The following is a 21,278-nucleotide window of genomic DNA, read 5'->3' on the forward strand; positions in this document are numbered from 1 at the left end:
TAGTTTGCACTAGCTTAAAGTGGATCAGAGGCCACTAAACCGTAAGCGATGGCATCAGCCACCTCAATAAGGAGGCACTGTAACCCATCACACTGGAGTGGAAGAGAATTCCTCCTGGCCATCCTAGAAGAAAGCCTAAGGCTGGAGCCCAAGGGGAAAGGCCACCCAGTCACCTTCTGAAGAAGATTCACATTTGCTGGGAGCTACCTCATCACAAATAATATGCCAGAGACAGCAAACAGGCAACCATCCAATTCCCCTAAAACAACACCATGTCAGATAGAGTAGAAGGGAAACAGAACCTGTTGGGGAGGGAGGTTTATCTGCAAAGTCAGGGAGCTAAGTTTGGTAGTAGATGAGTACTCCCAAAGAACATGGATAAGCAGTGAAACCTTCTAACTTTTCAAGTTTTTCACCTCAGATTATCAGAGAAACATCCTGAAGCTGAATAACACCCAGGACATTCTACACAGTCTGAGCAACCAAGAAAGCACATCACCACTACCTAAACTGGATGTACCCAGAGTAACAACAAGTTTTCAGTTCAGCTTGCATTTCGCTCCTATCATGCTCACTCCGGCTGTTCCCTTGTCTCCATGTTACCTATTCACCTCCACTTGTAACTCTTCATTTTGCCCCTTGCTTTCCTGGAACATAAAGAACATTAGAGCACCATGTGCAGTGTGCAGCCCGGAAATAATAACCCAGTTGCATTAACAATTATCACTAAAGTAAGAAAAATCTCTGTTTATTAGAGTACATTCCCTCCCGAAGCACCACTCGCATTAGTGAATGTAATATGATCTTTCAGCAGCATCCTGCATCTCAAAGATATCGGATATGTGATGTGGCAGTTGCTATGGTAACATTGTTAATTATTATTATTATTATTAAAAAGAAGTAGGGAAATCTGCACAGCTCCTGCACACAAGCTTTTCCCCCATGAGTAACTGCTGCCCTGTGGCAACTTAATAATTAAAGGATCCTTTTATTTAAAAATACAGATCTACAGTAAATGGGTACAAGGACACACACCAGCCCATTTTCTTTTAAGTGATACATCTGTCTGCAGGTTAGTGAATGGAATATCAGCACAGAGCAGAGTCCTACAGGCAAATGTGGAAAAGCAGTGCCTTACATGGAAGAGTGGGAGACCAGCACCCCGTGGGCAAGCATGGGAGAACAGCAACTTATGGAGAAGCACAGCACATTCATTCCCATCCTCTGGAGAAGCACATGGAGAACATGGCAGGTCAACATCTTTCTGGGAGTGTTGCAGAAGAGCACCCAGAGGCAGGGGAGGTGGAAGAATGACACACTTGGGGGGAAGGGCAATGTGGGAGAGCCACACCTATGAGGGAGCATGGCAGAGCAGAATTTCACAGGGGAGAACAATAGAGCACCATGCTTGGTATCCCAGATGCCATGGCGATGTGCGCTTTTGAAAACGCGTGGATGGATGTGTAGCTGATCTATCCATGTTGCAATGCAAGATGCAATACGTTACAAATCAACATACAAATCAAGGAGCAGTAATTTGGACGACATGCCTCTGGCAGCCAAAAAATTCACATAGCAAATTCTTTACATCACGTAGTGTAAGAAACTCTTGGTGGCATCTCAGCAGATTTCAACTACAGATATATACAAATAAAGATTCTGGCCCCAAATGTGCCTCTACTAAAGTCAATGGCAAAACTCCCCCATTCACTCCAATAGGAGAATGAGCCAAACACTCTTTCATTCCTTAAGAAATGCAGTGCCTGCCGGATGAGCGTGCTTGCAGTTCAATATCTATCTGAGTAACCTCTTGGACATGGAGGGGCCAAATGTTCTGCTGGTGTATGTAGATGAAACTCCTTTGATGTCAATGGAGCTGCACCTATTTATACTAGCAGAATGTTTGGCCCTGCCCCTTCACCAATCCACAATATAAAGCCATTCTTAATTCTGAGCCAGAGGCATTAAATATATGCACACTTCTGATTAGCAAGAGATTATCACATTGTCTGCCTTGCAGGGTTTGGCTTGAGGCACCCAGGCTCCCTCCTTTGGAGGGAAAAGCTTTTATTGCAATTTACTTTTTACTGAATAAACATGACTCTGAAACAGGCTCTGTGGTTTCATTTCGCTTCTTTGACTTTGGGTCAGAGGAAGCTCATTGCTTTGGCATGTGCATTCAGGTAACAGGCATATTTAAATGGGTTCCATTGCACTTTGGGAACCTGCTGAAAAGTGAGTTGAATCATTAATCCCACTGCATATTAGAAATACCTTCCTCCAAGCTATCTCTGGACCTTTTTTGATTTGGAGTGATAAGAAATGCATTGTGATTGCATTCTCAAAAGGAAAGGATTACACAGCCAGTGACTCTGAAAATGGATCTCACTGCCTTATAGCAAAGGGTGAAGTTTCCAATCTTGTTTAGTGAAGCAACGATCAATACGTGCAACTGATTTTCCAGCTAGATAAATTGCTCACAAGAAAACAACATCTGAAATATCTTAATTTCTCCCCTATCCATCCACTCTCAGTCTTGTTCTGTTAGATACAAGAGTGTGGTTTTATTACTTCAATGTCCGGAGACCAATGAATTTAGCTTTCTCAAGAGGAGGATCCATAAAAAGCAAAGAAATGTGGAAGTCTTGCAATAGATCGTATCTACAGTCCATCACCGCAACTGATGCACTAAACCACTCAGCTATGAAGGCCAGTGCTCCATAGCTTTTACAGAGTTTAGTGATTACTGAAGTCACACTGGTCACACAGTGAAATTACTTGTTTGTAATAAGGGAGAGAGGAGATGGGGTACAAACAGTAACTGGATCAGAGGCTTCTATATTAACTGGAAGGTTGAAAATGTAGAAAGGCAAAGGTAACCCTTGGAGACAATGCCCTTCCGAACAGTCAAAAACCTTCAAAGAATAATGTGCCCTGAAATCAGAAAAGCATTTGACATGTCCTGAGTTTCACAGAAAGATGCTAACATGGCCACTTCAGAATTACTGTACAATATTAGCACATCACCAGCTTGTTCTCAAAAGCCATCATCTGAAATGTCATAGCCTATAGAAGAGGTGGGCCTCACCTGATATACCTAGGCTTGGATCCATTCTGACTCTCCAGAAAGGAATACACTGTCTTGGCAGGGCCTTAAGGCACCTCTATGATCATACATTTAACTACCAGATCTTATCTACTGCACCATGGCTTTGTTACCTAACAAAAGGGATAGTAATAAGCACAATCCTGACAGCATGGCAAATAACTGCTATGTATTTCAAAGTAATCACTATAACCTCACCCCACCCCTTGTTGATGGACCTGTCGGATCTCATGGAGGGCTGGGAATACCTCAATATCACAGAGTGAGAGGAAAACAGCCTAAACAAGTTCAAAAACTTCCTAGAGAGGCACTCTGGAAATGTATATCAGCCCAGAAGGGATAGGACACATAAACCACTGCCAACTGGCTTAGAAACATTTTGTCATTTCATCTCTGGAGGGGCGAGGGATAAAATAAGGAAAGAAATTCCTTTTGTGTATAGACGGCTCTAGCTTAATGTTATTTTAACATCATTTTCTTGTAACCTGTCTACACATAGCTATTTAAACATTTGTCAAACTATGGATGAGATGACTCATCTAGCTGAAGAATAAGCCTAATTGGTCAAAGTTCCAGGACACACTGTACTGAGCTATAAAGAAACACAATCTCATATATTAGAAGTGACAAGTTGCAGAAACTATCTAAAATTCCAGGAAGAGGTAAGACTGAAATAAGAATCATCGCCCGGGGACAGTTGCTGCTGTCAGACTTTATGATAATTAAAGAGATCAGATCTGTACTGTTCTAGATGGATGAAAGATACACATATATAAGCTTCGATTCTGACTTTGGCAGGCTCATGTTGGAAGGTTGTCTAATAATTTATTATCATCTTCAATAAAAGATATCCAGTAAGGGAAAATAAACAGCATCTGAGGATTCGACTCCTCATGTACACAAGGTCCTGAAACTTCCCCAGAGAAGGGGAAAAGTTCTCTGTGATATAACCACATGGCTTGGAGAAAATGAAACCCTTCGGAAAACCTCCTCCTTTCCCTGTGAACTTTCCTGTACCAAAGTGACCAAAGGCGGAGAGGAATTTAACACAGAGAAAGGAGTTGACACACTCGATCAGTGTTTCTCAAATGCGACCACTGTGGCCGCAGGTGGCCACCAGGGCCTTTCCTTGTGGCCACAGTCATCTGGGCTGTGATAGGGCAGGTGCAAAGCAGTGGCCCCTCTCCCAGGGCCACCAGCAGCAGTTGGGCCCTGCCTCCTCCATAGAGAAAAACTCTGGAGGTGAAGGCAGCTGGTGAATTCCCCACTTTCCCAGGGTAGGGGAGGCTGGCTTTGGCCACGGGGCTTCAGGCTCTGTCCATGCGGTGGCAGGCTCAGGTTCCAGGCTCACCACCCCCGCCATCATCCTTGGGCCCTGCTGCCTCCCTGCCCACCTCCCCATTCAGGACTTAAATTTGTCCCGGGGCTTGATGGGGCTGCGTAAGTCTGGTATGAAAAGTGATATGAACAAACATACAAATATCACTTTTCACAGCCGAAGACTTACCAGCCAGCAAGTCTTAGAAGAAGAAAAAAGCACAACCAAAAAAGCAAAAGAAACAGCAACAAAAAGACAAGAACATGCAAAGCGCCTTAATTGTGTTTCTATTCTGATTAGGTCCAGTAAAGAATAGAGACAACTGTAAGTTACTTTTATTACTGCGTCTGAAAAAACCCTACAGAAATAAATTACAGTGACTTGGACATGTAGATGTGCATATTTATTTGTTTTTCCTAAAGTTAAGTATTTTAGGAAAAATTGTCCGCGCGGCGACCAGCAAGAGTTAGTGGCTGCACTCTGAGGCCACCAAACGATGTGTTGTGAGAACCCCTGCACTAGATAAGGAACATTAACAGGCAGAGAGAGAAGCAGCAGCAGCAGGTGGGTAACAATCATACACATAGAATCCCAGCAGCTTCTTCCCACTCATGGTTATTAATGGCAGAGTCTCACTTTGTCTTATTATCACAACATTTATTTCTGGCCGAACTGATGATAATACTGCCCTTAGGGGGGAAAGCAGGAAGCAAAACACCTCATTTCTTATCCTTTAAAGAGGACGCCTGATTTACCGAGTGCCTAATCCAACAGTAAAATGACATGTACATGAGCATTAGGAGATCAATCGCCTGGTTACCTTCTTGTCTCATCACCTCCACCCCACTCACACACATCAGCTGTTGACCCACAGCTCGCTCACCTTCCCCACCCCATTCATCCTGTTGAAATCAATGGGATGACTCATTTGGTCTAGAATACATATGGCCAGATTCTGCTCAAGTTTTACACCTGAGGATCTGGTTCACATATATACAAATACTCTAATTTTAATTTGCCCATTAATGAGAACATGTGGATGATATTTCCAACGCATCACTCGCTGGAATGCTGTACAGAGCAACTAGCCAGTAACAGAAAATGATGATCTCATTTATATGGTCTTTAAATAAAAAAATTTAAAAAAAAAAGGTTTTAAAAATGAAGCCAAAACTGAGATAATAAAAGTTAAGCATTTACTGTGCTTTCCTCTTACAGAAAGCAAATGCAAAATGATTTCATCAGTATCAGATAATAGACCTGCCTATAACCAGAGGGAGGTATTTTTAATAACTTTCCTAAAATATGCATCCATGTAAAAATGAAGCATAACAGAAAAAAATCCAGTACAAAAGCAATAAAATACAATCTATTATCTCAGCTCATTTTGGTTAGGAAATAATACCACAAACCTAATACAATATGTGGAAGCCTCATGAAAAACAGGTGGGTAGATATTTATAGTGTTATCCACTGAGTGATTAATAAGTGACAGTGAAAAGTACAGAATGAAAATCATATGGATTTAGGGGAAAGGAAATAGCTTTAAAAAGAAACGGTTGCACTGCCTGGCTGCCTGGGAAGAGCTGTGGGTCCACAGCAATTCTCCAGTGCAGCAAAAGGAAAGTCAGTTTAGACATTTACATCGATGCGTCTGACATGAGCTTTGGTATCACAGCCTGCTTCCCCATGGCCAATCTCTTGGCCAGGCTACTTATGCTATGTGTGGGGAAGAGGTCAAGAGCAGATGGCAAGGGGAGGGAAAGAGATGGACCAGAAATACAAAGATGAGAGCACAAAAAATTCAAGAGGAGGATCTGAGCTATAGAAGCAGGCTGGGGGGACAGAGTAATTGGAAAAATAAGAAACCCCATAACAGGAGAAGATGAAACAAGACTTATACACTCAGCCGGACTAAATTTTAACCATATATTATAATAAATCATGGGCCTCCAACCTGCGTAAAACAGAAGGATCAAATGTTCTTGGTTTCTTTTTAAATATTAGGGCCAGATCCTTGGATGGAATTAAAATCTGATCTTGCATTGTCTGTTTCCAGATTGAGGACTACAGGATTGAGCTCTAAATAGATGGTAGCACATAGTTACTTATGGTGATGATAACAATTCCATTTATAAGGTGCCTCTAGCACAATGGTTCTCAACCTATTTACCATTGTGAGCTGCATATGTTGCCCACAATGTGTTATGCATCCAATACTACCTGTATGGCCCTGAGGATGTCACATGGGCCACAGCATTGTGCTGATTGGGCTGCAAGAGGCCCAGAGGCCGCAGGTTGAGAACCACTGCTCTAGCACAATGCACATCTTGAAAACAGGATGCTGTATTTTATTCCTCTGTAAATCTGTTTCCCAGGTACAGTATCTAGTTCTACTGCTGGTTTTCATAATGCACACTGGGATATGTATGCTGTGGTTTCTATGACCCAGGGTTTTAAACTCCTAGCCCTGTTTATACTAGCATTTACACTGTTGCTGGGACCACTGCAGTGGCACCATTGGTGGAAAATGGGTATGAAAAGTTCTAGGCAATTGTGTCATTGATAATATCAATGCAGTAAAAATCAACAGCATGATAGGGCCCCATGTAACTAACTGAGATCAAAGCACAACATGCCTCCTGAAAAAATGAGACCACTAACATTTATTCATAGACCGCTTGAAAATGAGTCATGGATTTAAATGTCCCAGATCAAATCAATGGAGTTACCCAGGTGTGCTACTTGGTGAATTGATTAAAAGCAGAAATTAAACAATTCAACAGTGTTTTACAAAAATGCTGTTAAAGAAATTGAACATTCTAGAAAGCTGAACCATCAAGTCTCAAACTGCAATAAAGACCAATTAAACTGATTTGTACTGGATCATGTTTTTGCGTATTACATTTTGACATACCGGGTGTCCAAAGTGATATTTGTCTCCTGAGGTAGTGAGGGTAGCTGTAACAAAATTGTGTTGCTACTTGAAGTCTGCATTGTTCTTAGTTTGAGACTTTGCTGAGATACTCATGTTTCAGTGTCTTACCGAAACAAGTGCAAATGGGCAAAATAATGGACTGCAGAGAGTGCATGTAACGTAACATCCAGAAATCTACAGCAAGGAATTGAACAAAGTCTTTCATTATTACAAGCCCAGTCCTAGCTTTTCAGGGACAAGGACTGTTGGACCAGACACAAGTCTTCTCCCTTTCAGGCTGGCTCCTGTTCCCATTTAAGTCAATGACAAAACTGTAATTGACCTTAGTAGACACCGGATCAGACCTTCTAAGACTGCATTCCATAGTGTGTATTGCTTAATTCAAATATTTCCTCACTTTTCTCTGAGCAGCTCTAATGTTTTTTGTGCCATGTTTTGGGTCTGATTTTAGGAGGAGCTAAGCCTCCCCAATTCAGCTGCAGTCAAGGAAAGTTGAGGGCACTCAGTACCTCACCAGACGGGGCTCTTTTTTGGCTGTGAGTAGAGCTGGTTGGTCATTTTTTGACAAGACATTTTTTTCAATGGAAAATGACAATTCGCTGAAAGGGTCAGTTTTGACAAATTTCTGTTTATACAAATTTTGGGAAAAAAGTTTCAAAAGTGTTGAAACTGAAAATAATTTTTTTCAGTGCAAGGTGATTTGTTTCAAAATGTAAGCTAGTTATAATTTTTTTAAAGTATTAATTAAAAAGATAAAAATCAAAATAAAACATTTAGAAAATGTAAAACCAAAATGTTTCAACTGACCTGAACCCAAAATATTTTGGGGTTGTCAGCTTGCAAAGAATGAGATTTTGACATTTGGTCATGATTCAAAAGGGGAAAAAATGTTTGAAATTTCAAAATTTTTCCCATGACAGGAAAACTCTTTCTCTAGGCTATTTCTGTGTTCCTTCCGAAAATAACAGCCTAAATCTAGACCCACAGAACAGCTCGGTGTAAGCTAAAAGTTTCTCTCTCTCACCAAGAGAAGCTGATCCAATAAAAGATATTAACTCACCCACCTTGTCTCTCTAATATTCTAGGATCAACATGCTACAACAACACTGGAAAGCCTAATCCTTATAAAGGCAAAGCTCTCTCTGACCCCAGTGGTGAGTACAGCATTAATTTTTAATATTTTCACTGTCGCATTGTATCAGTTATTCTGCAATATATAAAGCTGACATCTTAAGGTAGCAGGCAATGACCATTTCTTACCTTTAATCTTTCTGTTACGCCATCAGTGAAACTGACTGTGAATTCAGCAATTTTTGGCACCCTGAGTTTTCCTTTGTTCTTCTGGTCAGGCTGATATTCTGTTCTTGTTTTCACAATCACCTGAAAAATGTCAACGCTTTTAAGATTTAAATGCAAAGCAGACATTTTTGTTATCCTAAATAAATTGCTTTTCTACATGCCATTTCACTGGCCACTCTCAAATACAATTTGAGAACTAGGTAAATAGATTAGATTAGATCAAATAACTTCATCCCTCATTGAAATGCAGCCACCTCTGAGATGAAACATTAGCTATTTAATGGTAGAACTACACAACAGTAAAGAATACCACATCCAATTGAATCTGCAAAAGGTGTTCCAATGGACTATATATAATTACTTACGTTGTGTTAGGACATAGAGGTTATCACTTCTGCTCTTTAATAGCCACAGGACCAAAAACATAACTTTTATATCCCACCCAAACAACAGAACTTGCAACAGCATAGCCCATTAGCCCCTCTAAAGGAAGAGCATAACTTATTAAGAGCCCAATTCTGTGAGGCGCTGAGCGCTCACAATTAGGTCCTGAGCCACCAATATCACTTTCCACCTTTTCCTGAAAAGTTCTCGCATAAAGTGCTGACCAATCCTGTTCCTATTTAGCTTTTAAGAATGGTGAGTCATAATCCAAGGTGCTATAGCTACAGGTTTTTAAAGGGACAATGTCAAATTAATAACACTGCAACTTTGAGCTTTATTGAACCTATTTCTAAATCTAGGAAGAATAACTAGATAAATAAATAAAGTATTTTGTACTAAACCCACCAAAATAAATGTTACACACTGAACACTTGACTATACCTAGAGTTTGCCAGTAGAAGATCAGACAGAGACATACTCTGAAACCTGACAGCTATTGAGAGAAGATGTCACCTCCATCCTTTTAAAAAAACCTAAAACACTATTGGAGAGAGAAATGGCACATAAAGTTTCTAAAGGGAGGGCTTTCACAAAAAGGCAAAAGACACATGTGAGGAACAAAATTCTGGATCTCTGAGGAACTTGGTCATTCAAAGTATAGGAATTTCTTGGCGATCCCTAAAAATCTGTTGAAGAAAGTTGGCCAGTAATTGTAAAGTGAAGAATATCAAGCCTGATTTGGACCAGGAAGCGTCCCTAGGATTCTCCTTCTGCACTTAAAGCATGTGAAACTTGGAGGAGGAGGAGGAAACCACCCTGTGGGTTCAAATGCAAAGCACGTAGCTTTAATAGCTAATATTTAAACCCTTGAATAATATCCCTTTCCATATTATTTGTTACAGTAGCAATCGCAATAGCCTTTAAAAGAGTCAGAAGAAGTGATTCAAACACATTTATATTAAAATAGCCTTTTAGAATATAGTGAGCCCAAACTGAGTCCTGGCAGCGCTACGCTAACGTTAGTGAAGCAACACCAGGGGCGAATTTGGCCTGGCAGGTTTGAAGTGACACTGCATCTTCTATGCAGTGGAGAGTAGAGTAAGGGTCTAATCCTGTGTGGTCCTTACTCAGTTATCACTCAGGCAAAACTCACACTGAAGTTAGTGTGAATTTGCCTGAGTAAGAGTGGAGTTAGAAATAAGTAAGGATCTCAGGATTTGGCCAGAACAGAGCTGAGAATGCTCAAACCCATACCAGACTGGGCCCTAACTCTCCACTCTTCCTCTTCATCCTTTGTAAAGCCTGTACAGTAGATGATAGAGTACTACCTGTAAGCACCTGCACACTAGTGCTCAGAAAATACCTTTTGTTCTATTTTTAAACCAACCGTCCACAATACCCAGATCCCCTCTACGCTGCTGTTTCTAGCCGTGTATATTTTTTCATGTAATTGCAGACAGCAATGCAGAAGTAATGCAACAGTGTTCATTTTCTTTCCACAGTTTCTGATTTGTTTCCAATTTAATCCCTTTGACTTCTTTCAAATTCCTTTCAGTTGTTTAACGTAGATCTTGTATGTAGATAAATTCCATAATGATAGGTAAGAGGGTTTTCCCTTATGCTCTGACAGTAGGCCTCAATGCAGAGCTATAAAGCTAGAAAATAAAATATTAAGAATCTTACTTGCTTCTATGTATAATTTATATTTTTTCCTGCACATTTGTAATTCACCCTGGTTTTCTTACTCCCCTCCCGGCTTTACTTCAACCTAGGACCTCTCCATAATAAGGGTTTAACTGTGCTAGCTACAACCAGGAATGAAGAGTGATATTGAAAATAAATCTAGCCAGGCCCATACTACCTACTGAACAGTCCATTGTAGTATTTTGTAACAATCTTCTCAGGAGGAGGGAGAAAAAAAATCCCAGTCCCCAGTTATCAGAGAAACTACTTGAGCCCCTTTCGCTGGTTGCTCTAGCAGTTAAACCTTTGTGTGGATGGGGCCCTAATTGCTCCACTGATCAGATTAATTTGCAGGGGTGTGATAGAGATGTAACAGAAGCATTTAGGACTGCTCTTCTATTACATACAATCTGGTACATTCCGAAGGCCAAGTATTTGCTCTCCAAAAGTATCTTGATTAGGCAACTGGTGAAATGACTGGGCAGAAAAAAGACAGAGGCTTAGTGTGGATCCTACAATTATAACAGTAATCTCCCCACTCTATTCCTAAACAGCCATTCATAAAGCCAATGCAAGGGGTGCTGAGCATTGAGCTGACGTTAACCCCTTGTTCACCAACAGCCCAGTCACTCAGGTAAAAAATCACCCAGTTGGGGTTAGATAAGCAGTATCCAGCTATAGGAACGAGCTCCATCAGGTGGTAGGGAAATCCTCCCACAGACCCTACCAACTGCTGCCTAATATGGCTCTCTCTATTGCAGGGGTCGGCAACCTATGGCACTCGAGCTGATGTTTAATGGCACGCTGCAGCCTGCCGGGTCCCAGCCGCCAGCCCCGCTCACCCGCTGCCGAGCCCAGACCGGGAACCCGGCAGGCAGCAGCGAGCCATTCAAAATCCTGCCCGCCCTGGCCCGCTCTTCTCCGTCCTGCCCCCCGTTGGGGCAGAGTGAAGAAGCTTGGTCCTGCCGGCTGCTAGTGCAGGGCAGGCAAGGTCCCCCCTCCCCCGCCTCTTCCCCCAGCGGGCTGGGTTCCTGCCCCTCCTCCGCTCCCTCCCTGCCGCTGATCAGCTGATGGCCCTTGCGAGAGAGGGGGAGAAGTGAAGCTGCAGCATGCTTGCTGCCCCAGGGAGGAGGCGGAGAGGAGGTGGGGACAGGGCCTTGGGGAAGGGGGGTGGAATCAGCACATATCTCCTCCAGCCCCCTGCCGTGAGCTGCTCTGGGCAAGGGGGTGTGGGCTAGGGTTGTGGGGGTGCTCCCAGCCCTCTGCCCAGACCCTTCCACACACACCCCAGCCCTCTGCCCTGACCCCTGCACCCCCCTCACACACACCCAGCCTTCTGCCCTGAACCCTGCGCCCCTCACACACACCCAGCCCTCTGCCCAGACCCTTCCACACACACCCCAGCCCTCTGCCCTGACCCCTGCACCCCCCTCACACACACACAGCCCTCTGCCCTGACCCCTGCGCCTCCCCACACACTCCCAGCCCTCTGCCCTGAACCCTGCGCCCCTCACACACACCCAGCCCTCTGCCCAGACCCTTCCACACACACCCCAGCCCTCTGCCCTGACCCCTGCACCCCCCTCACACACACACAGCCCTCTGCCCTGACCCCTGCGCCTCCCCACACACTCCCAGCCCTCTGCCCTGATCCCTGCACCCCCTCACACACACCCAGCCTTCTGCCCTGACCCCTGCACCCCCCCACATACCCAGCCCCCCCACCCCATGCCCTGACTCTTGCACCCCCCACATTTCCACCCCCACCCTGAGCACCAAACGGGAGCTCCTGAACACACACACCCCACACACATTCCCACCTACACCCCTTGCACCAAATGGGAGCTGCCCAGGTAAGCACTCCACACCCAAGCCTCCTGCCCCAACCCTGAGCCCCCTCCCTCATTTTAGCTCCTGGCCAGACCCTACACCCCAGCCTGCTCCTTCACCCCCAGCCCTGTGCTCAGTGCACTCCCACCCTCAGCTCAGTGCAGAGAGAGAGGAAGAGAATGGCTAGAACCAGGGAGAAGGTAGGTACCCACTGTATGTGGGCAGACCCCAGACCGGCAGCGGGCTGAGCGGGCCTGGCAGCCAGGACCCTGGCTGGCAGGAGCCGGTGGACGGAACCCCAGGCCGGCAGCGGGCTGAGTGGCAGCAGGCTGAGCCACTCAGCCCACTGCTGGTCTGGGGTCCAAGCTGCCGGCCCCAATCAGCCCACTGCCGGTCTGGGGTTCTGGCTGCCGGCCCCTTGCCAGCTGGGGTCCCGGCCGCAGGCCCCGCTCAGCCCGCTGCCAGCCTAGGTGAACGGAACCCCAGGCTGGCAGCAGGCTGAGCGGGCCAGCAGCGTAAGATCAGTATTTTAATTTAATTTTAAATAAAGCTTCTTAAACACTTTGAAAACCTTGTTTACTTTACATACAACAATAGTTTAATTATATAATATATAGACTTATAGAGAGAGACCTTCTAAAAAACATTAAAATGTATTACTGGCACGCAAAACCTTAAATTAAAGTGAATAAATGAAGACTCGGCACACCACTTCTGAAAGGTGAGCTCTATAGTGATGTCTTTGGAGCAGGTCTAAACTACAGCTGGTCGAAACACGGTACCGATTTTTCACAAAGAAATGGAAAATCATTTTCATTCTGCTGGTTTAGAAATGGATTGTTTTTTGTTTATTCAAAATTCTTTGTGATTTTTTTTATATAATTTTTGCTAGTTGAACACACCCTCTCTCTCTCTCTCTCTCTCTCTAAATGGCAGTAGACTCTAAGAATCTACTGCCGAATGGCTGTGGGACTACATAATAAAAAAATCCCCAGAGAGGAACCTCCACAACCAATACAGTTATCAGAGATCATTTATTTTTAAATGTCCTGAAGCAGCTCCTTCATAAGACCAGGATCCCATTGTTTGAATTAAAAATGAGGAACCATACATCTCACCGGTTATTTGTTATTTAACAGAGAAAATACAGAGGGCCTCATTCTTCCCTCACTCATTTTACAACAGTGTGGCTCCACTGACTGCAACCGTTACTCCTAACTGACACCAATATAAGGGAATCGAGAATTGGGCTCCAATGTGTATTTAATCTCAATACAAAATGAAGCAAAAGAAATTCCCAGGCTCCCTACTTGCTTCTTTCTGGTGAAGTTACAAAGGAAATGATCTGTTATGAGGAAGGCAACTTCCCTAGAGAACATTGCCCTGCACTGGGTTACCACTCTTTTAGGAGGTTTCTTAACTATGGCCCTTTGTGCATTTATAATACAAGCAATCATTCACTCAAAATCTCATTTAGCTAGAGAAATAAATGTCTTCACTGCACCCTGCCAATGTGCATTAGTCTCCCGAGTGACCCATAAAGCCACACCATCCTGTCTCTCATTTTTCCTTTGCACATGCCTCCCTATGTTCTCATCTCCTCCTCCTGCCATTCTGGCCTTGACTTCAGTGGGACTCAGCCTGGTCACAAGGGTCTGTGCTTGCAGATCAGCATTTTAGACTAAGGCCCAGATTCTCAAAGGTATTTAGGCACTTAATTCCCATTTAAATCAACGGGAGTCAATGGGAGTTAGGCACCTAAGCTCCTTTGAGGATCTGGGCTGAAGCTGTTTGGGAGCAAAGGATCCATGTTTATTCATTTTGTAAAGCAACATGCACATCAATGTCATACTGAAAAATAATTTTCAGCCTATCAATCAGTGGGATCAGTTTAGCCTCTGTGATTGCTGAATAAGTACCATTTAACATTTGTCAGCCTTTGTGTGTGTTCACCTAGGCCCCAATCTCGCAAAGACTAACGAATGTGCTTAACTTCACACACTGTGTTCATCCCACCGAAATCTTGCAGAGTATAGCTTTACTGCTGGCTATACTATAGGCTTTGTGACCCTTCCAAGCCCTGTGCCCTAGGTGGAGTCTGGACAAATGCCTACTCAGGGGATATTTATGCAAAATGATACTGCTGCTATAACTTGTTTACGGACTCCTTACTACATTTCCCGGCCAGGCCCCACCTTTCATCTAAACAGGGACGATGCTTTTTATAGCAAAGACAATAAAGAGGACAGAAATAAGGTATTCTGTGTTTGCTTCACTTCGTGTCCATGGAAGAATCGTCCTGTGAACGCCTCTTCCAAAATGAAGTTTGGAAATATGTTGTAAGACATTTTAGGAAGAGGAGAAAGCTGCCTAATCCAACATGTAAGCACTTCTCTTTCGTTGGATCCTGTCTTCCACAACCCACCCCCTTCTCCAGAAACAAGTCTAGCTATCTCTTGCAGTCTTTAAGGCCCCACTCTAGCAAAGTACTTAAGCATGTGCTTACTACATATAAGTAGTCCTATTAATGTCAATGGGGTTACTCAAATGTCCAAAGTTAAACATATCCTTAAGTGCTTTGATGGACCAGAGCCTAAGACTATTGCTTCAATCACCTTCACTCAGCAATGTATAATAATAATGCTCAACAGGCCGGTCATGCTCTTCATCCATAGACCTTTACATAACAGCACATAAATCATTCTCCTTATCGTGCAGATTGGGAATCAGAAACAGAGAAGGGGAAGTGGTTTGCTGAGTCACATCAGCAAGTCAATGGTTGAGACAGGAAGAGAAACCAGCTCTCATGACTCTCAGGCCCATGCTCTACCTACTTGACCACACTGCTACTCAAAACGCCCCATGTTCTCTCAGGTTCCCCCACTATGGAAAGCTAAGTGGAGCTGAGCTCGGACAGTGGCACATTATGGGATAGCAATGGCTCCAAGGCACACTCCATCTGAGCACAAGGAAGTCTTTGGTATGTTGTGGAATAAGGGACTAGGAAGTTAGACCAGGGAGACGGAGACTCTCACCAGCATGGCCCCCCCTTAATCTGATCAGAATACTGCAGTGTAAGGTCACCCTCCACACATTGAAATAAAGGAGGATTTTATGGCAGGGCATGGTAAGATTATGGATAGTGCTCACCGTGGGTCACCAGCAGAGATTAAACCCAGGAACTCTCCCACTAAAAGCATGAGTCTCTGCCTCTTGAGCTAAAGGACCAAGTCCACTGGCTGGCAGCTGCAGCATCCTCATTAGCCTCTTATAAAGATCAGCCGCTAGAAAGGGACAAAGAGTCTCATTTGGCAATATGAGTTACAGGAGCTAATGGGATCACAATTCCTAATGAAGCTATTCTGTGTGTGGTGGCGAAGGCTTGGAAGCAGCGTGGGGGGTACTGAGACTCCATGCCAATGATCCATGGGTATTCTCTGCAGATATCAAGCAGTCTGTGGCTTCGGAAGGCCAAGTCTCCTGCCCATTCCAGAAGCAATAAATTCTGCTCCTCAAATGGAACATTGTTTAGGGAATTCTGTGAGCTCAAATTCACTGATTTTCAAGGCCCTGTTTCTATGTAGAGGACAAATGGCCATTATTCCATAGAAACTTTTGTGTAATTTAGTTCATCTTAAATTCTCTGTTTACATCTCATTTCCTAATATTTGAATTATTTCCCCCTAATTTTTGACATCTTGACCAGTCTGAAAAATGTCACTTCTCAATTGATTCAATAATCTGAAATCTCTGTTAGGTCACCTCAGAGTCTTCTCTTTTTTTCTGGTTTCCTATCACCTTTCACACCTTGTTCAAGCATTGCAATGTCTCCTGCACCTGCTCCTGTCCTGCAACACACAGTTCCTACAGACATCTCTGCCCCCCGCTTCTCCTACTCCTCTTCCTGCTACCAAGGTTCTGCCAAAATCTCCTTCCTAAATGACTCTTCTCCCTTCTCTTATCTTTGTACATCTTTTCATGAAGCATACATGTTTGGATACTGTGCATGCATACCAATCACCCTCTCACTCTTCATTCAAATCCCTCCTTAAAACACATTTCTTCTATGACACCTATCAATAATAACCCTCCAGAATGGGTTTTTATTGGGCCTTCAAAAATGGTGAGACTGTAGGTAGGCATGAGCCATATATGCTGTGCTGTTCCATTTCCTGTAGGTAATATTCATCCTTGAATACAAGCAGAATTTTGATCGATGAGGTCTTTTACTAAAACACTCACAGAGGTGTATATCTAAATGTACCTGCTATGTTGGGTCTAATCCTCATCCCCCTGGAGTCAAAAGCAAAATTATCTTTGTCGGCCATGAGTCCAGAATCAAGCCTTGTGTGCATAATTGTGTTTTGGCTTTGGCAGATTATGGGTATATTGAGGTGAGGAACAACAGATCAGATGCTATGTGTGCATGTTAAAAACTATTACCTACATCCTGGGGGGAAATAAACAGCAGAGAGAATGCTGGGAATTCCAAATGTTCAATTGATAAGAAAAAGAAAGAAAGAAAGAAAGAAAGAAAGAAAGAAAGAAAGAATATTTAAAACCATTTGCTTTAAGCAGGACCGGGGTAAAGGTGAAATGTAACAAGGAAAAACATTATATTTATTATTGAAACGTTGAAAAATCTGATTTTCCTGTAAAAGGATGAAGTAGGAGTTTCTGAAAATGAACTGATATGAATTTCAAGTCTTTTCTTTCCCTGGATAAATGTAATATCATTTATTGCCACTTTATATTTGCGCTTAAGCTCTGCATTTTCCCCAAAGAAATGAGTAATAATATTTAACATAACTGGCATTGTGAAAACTTTAAATTATTCATTTAGAAAAGGACACACAGCCCTCATGTAATTCCCACTTCGCTGCCAAGGCACATGTAATATATTACAGTTCAGGTGCTGCAAAGTGCAGATCATGAAAATTTAAAATACTACTTCCCAGGATTATTAATAATGGAGATTCTCTCACGCTGAGAGGCCTTGGTATTGGCAAGACAAATAAATAAAATGTACTGCTCCTGCCAAGGAGAAAGGTTTCTTCCAGCATCAGAGCTGACCTATGTAGTCCCACAAAACCATGATACCCTTTGAATTTGGGAGGGAAAGAAATTCATGGAGTTACAGATTGTAGGCCACGAGGGACTATCAAATCTGACCTCCTGTGTCACACAGGCCATAGAATTTCATCCAATTAGCCCGGTATTGAGCTCAATAACTTATCTTTGGCTAATGCATGGCTAATTCTTCCAGTCTTGGTCTGAACAGGGTTGGGTGCCCAAATCCCCTCATCAGCTTTGAAAATAGCCTCAATTTCCTGCAAGCTGTGCACAATGACCTAAGCGCAGGGCCAGCCTTACAACCTGTGGTGCCCTACATAAGAATAACTGTAGTATCCTAGCTCAGCTCAGGAAGGAGAGCTTTTAGCAGGTGAGCTTAGTAACCAAAGAGATTTTTCAGGACTTCACTTAAAGGAAAGATGCCAAAACATATCCTTCTCTGTTACACTGGCAACAGAGTAGTGATTAATGGCGCTGATGGGAAAACATATTAAGGCAGGCGTCTAGAACACTGCTCCTTGTGGTTAAAAATAAGCAGCAACTGATTTACGCTTAAGAAGAGGAGAACAGTGACTTTTTGTCTGTTGTTGCACAAGCCCCCACCACACACTAGTTTTGACCCCTTTGACCACTCATTTAAGAGTCATCAAAAGCCAGCCTGGTTCCTGTTCTTACTCTCAGAAGCCATAATCCACAGCTGGCAGGACTGTGTCTGTTACAGACAGAAAGTAAAATTCCCTTTAAAATAAAATGGAAAACATTCCTGCTCCCTGATTGCAAAACAAATTCTAACATACATATAGGCCAACCCAAGGTCCTTCCTCAGGCTCAATGTCTCACTGAAGTCAGTGAGAGTTTTGCTTGCGCAAACACTAAGTAAGGTGAAATTCACCCATACCACTTAGGTTCAGCTGATTAATAGGGCCTTACAAAGGCCCTCTGCCATGGAGTGACTTTCACCCTTCGGGATTTGTCCTATAAATAATAAAGTAACAAGGATTGTTGGGGATTTTTAGCACCTTCTCCTTTTTTATAACAGATTTTCTGTTACTGCTAACTCCTGCTCTAATACACCTAAAAGCTGTCTCAGGGTCCATAGAAGCCAATAGCATTGATTTCAATGGGCTTTGGATCAGGGCCTTTGTCCTTTGGCAGGTGCTCCAGCCCTCAGACAAGGGTAGGACCAAAGACATAGAGGTATGAGCCACAACTAACAAGTGTAGTAACTACATGTGCATGGAGACGAATACACAGTATCGGCACATTCATTTAAACAGAAAGATGGCCTGGGAATCCATTTAGACCAATACATTACAATGGGTTTTCACCAACAGACAACTGTAATATGGTAATCATCAGAGTTTTGATTATCAATCCACCAGTTTTAATGTTGTTTTTTAATTTTACAGGTGGTAGCCACTACCTGAGTGATTTAAACCCCACACTGTATGGCAATTAATGCCTAAACTTGACTGGCTGCTTTGTGGTAGCATCAAAATAATGCATCTTATGCATCCTTGATTTCCCCTAGAGCCTCTCAGACATTTCTGATAAATCATGTTAATCTTTTTTAGTTATTTTTTAATTAATTTTCAGATTATCAGAACTAGAGGTAAAGAGCCAGTTTATCCCCTCATTTACACCAGTTCAGATCAGTATCACTTTATTGATTTCAGTTATGTTACTCTTACTTGACACTGGTGCATTGACACTGGCACAAGTGGAAGGAGAGTCAAGCCCATTATCCCTATTTTGGCCTGGTTCTGGTTTCCGCCAATGTGTGTCAATTTATTCGGTTCTAATATATAGATATATTTGGTTCTTTATTTATAGAAAATAAATAATACTCTCTTTATAGGTATATAAAATATATATAAACACACATATATAAATACATAACATGTGTGTATATTAGAAATATATGCACACACATTGTTATGTATTTTCTATATATAATTTTGCTGTTATCATTATCCCATGAGATTTAATCCTTCCCTCGTCTTTCGTATCGACATGGCATTTACCGCTGTGGTATCTAGGCACCAGACTGCAGCAAGCCTTTTTTTTTTTTTTCCTAAGGAGCGGTGACAGTGGAATCTCTTGGACATTTGATCTCATTGTGAATGGTATCACACATTATCTCCCTGTAACATTATTGACATATACCACCACTGCAGATAAATAGACAAAATGACTTCATAGTACATACAGTACCTTTAAAAAAACCAGTTCATAAACACCATCCAATCACAGGTGCCCATTTTTGAACATTTTAGTGCAGCACTTAAATTCTGTGAGTGTTGATTGGCTAGGAGAAAAAGCTGCTCCCTCACAGAAGCCAATGGGGGGAAAAAGAATACATGGAATGACCCATTACCACATTTTCTATCAGGGACTTCAGTTGTTCTAGTCAGATAAATCAAATTGAATTAAAATCAAATGGACTTTGAAAGGCCACAGTTAAGAAAACAAATCTTGATTTGCGTAATTAAAATTAGATACCCTTCAACTTTTGTTTATTACACAAGAGTCATCTCATCACTCTCAATGCAGATGCAGACTCACTTGCTCACATGATGCCTCTTTTATTGTCAAGATGCATTCTAAGCTTTTTCCTATTTAATTTTAATGCCATTTTTAGGAAAAATATATTAAGCCTTTTCCCAACCTGCAATCATGAGGAAACATTTTCTGGTTTGCCTGTGTCGGTCTGTTGTGTTTAAAAAAAAAACAAAGAAAACCCTTTTTTATTGTGTTGCATTGATAAGGTAGAAGGATTGCATTTTAATGCCCATTAGAGACCAATAATGGAACAGGGCAGTGAAAAGCAGAGACCTGGTTGCTCTCTGTGAGGGTTTTTTTGTGTTTGTTTGAGGTGGGGGGTTACCTTTTCCGGAGCTGGAAACTGCAGGTGATTTACTTCCAAGGGTGTGATCAAAGGAACTGTCTGAAAACCATCTTCACTGGATGGTTGTTTGCTGTTCTTGTCACTCAAATTACTCCCCAGCTTCACCATTCTTGGACCTCACTTTCCAGACCTAAAACAATTCAAGATGACTGATGTTACAAGGGTATGGAGATGGGTGAGTGGGGGAAGGGGAAAGGAGATGGAGAAGAGGATTCTGCCTTACACTGCTCTATTGAATTCTTCGTATCAACCATTGCTCACTTGGGATTTTTTACAGGATTGCTAGAGACAAAGCATGTCAAATCTGGAACAACTTTCACTTTAACGTGCATTAAACAAATAAAAACTTCTCAAAAGGCCCAAAGTGAGTCCAAATAAAACCTCTCACAATCCCACTAACACAGCAAATATTGTTGCAGATCAAGACCGTGCTGCAAAAAGCCCTCGCACACGGGCCAAATTCATCCCCTGCTGTAAATCTGCTGATGCCTGTGGACTTCTACCAGGGATAAACTTGGCCCAGTATTTTTTTCATCACATATATTGTTTTAACCTTTCGGTGTCTGGAGCTATGAAAATCCTTGTTAGCAGACAACATAAAAAGTGCACAGAAGAGAATGCTGCTGAAACTGGTTCCCCTTGTTCTGTGGTTAATCCGATGATGGGCTGCTATTAGGGGCTGGACGCTGCTCTCCTATAGGCTATCTTTTGTTTAAAGAAGACAAAATATTAATATGAG

At 42.6% G+C, this 21,278-nt stretch overlaps 1 protein-coding gene across 1 annotated transcript in view; it reads right to left on the reverse strand.

Moving 5' to 3' along the window:
* NSG2 (neuronal vesicle trafficking associated 2) overlaps positions 1 to 21,278 on the reverse strand; it is a 42,225-nt gene that overhangs the window by 20,558 nt on the left and 389 nt on the right. The window contains exons 2-3 of the mRNA XM_043521148.1: positions 20,519 to 20,669; positions 8,623 to 8,742 (exon numbers count right to left, since the gene is read on the reverse strand). Coding sequence (XP_043377083.1) covers positions 8,623 to 8,742; positions 20,519 to 20,647 — 249 coding nt within the window. The 5' untranslated portion in view covers positions 20,648 to 20,669. The remainder of the gene's footprint in view (positions 1 to 8,622; positions 8,743 to 20,518; positions 20,670 to 21,278) is intronic.

The sequence above is a fragment of the Chelonia mydas genome, chromosome 8 (assembly GCF_015237465.2).
Source record: "Chelonia mydas isolate rCheMyd1 chromosome 8, rCheMyd1.pri.v2, whole genome shotgun sequence".
Lineage (NCBI taxonomy): Eukaryota > Metazoa > Chordata > Testudines > Cheloniidae > Chelonia > Chelonia mydas.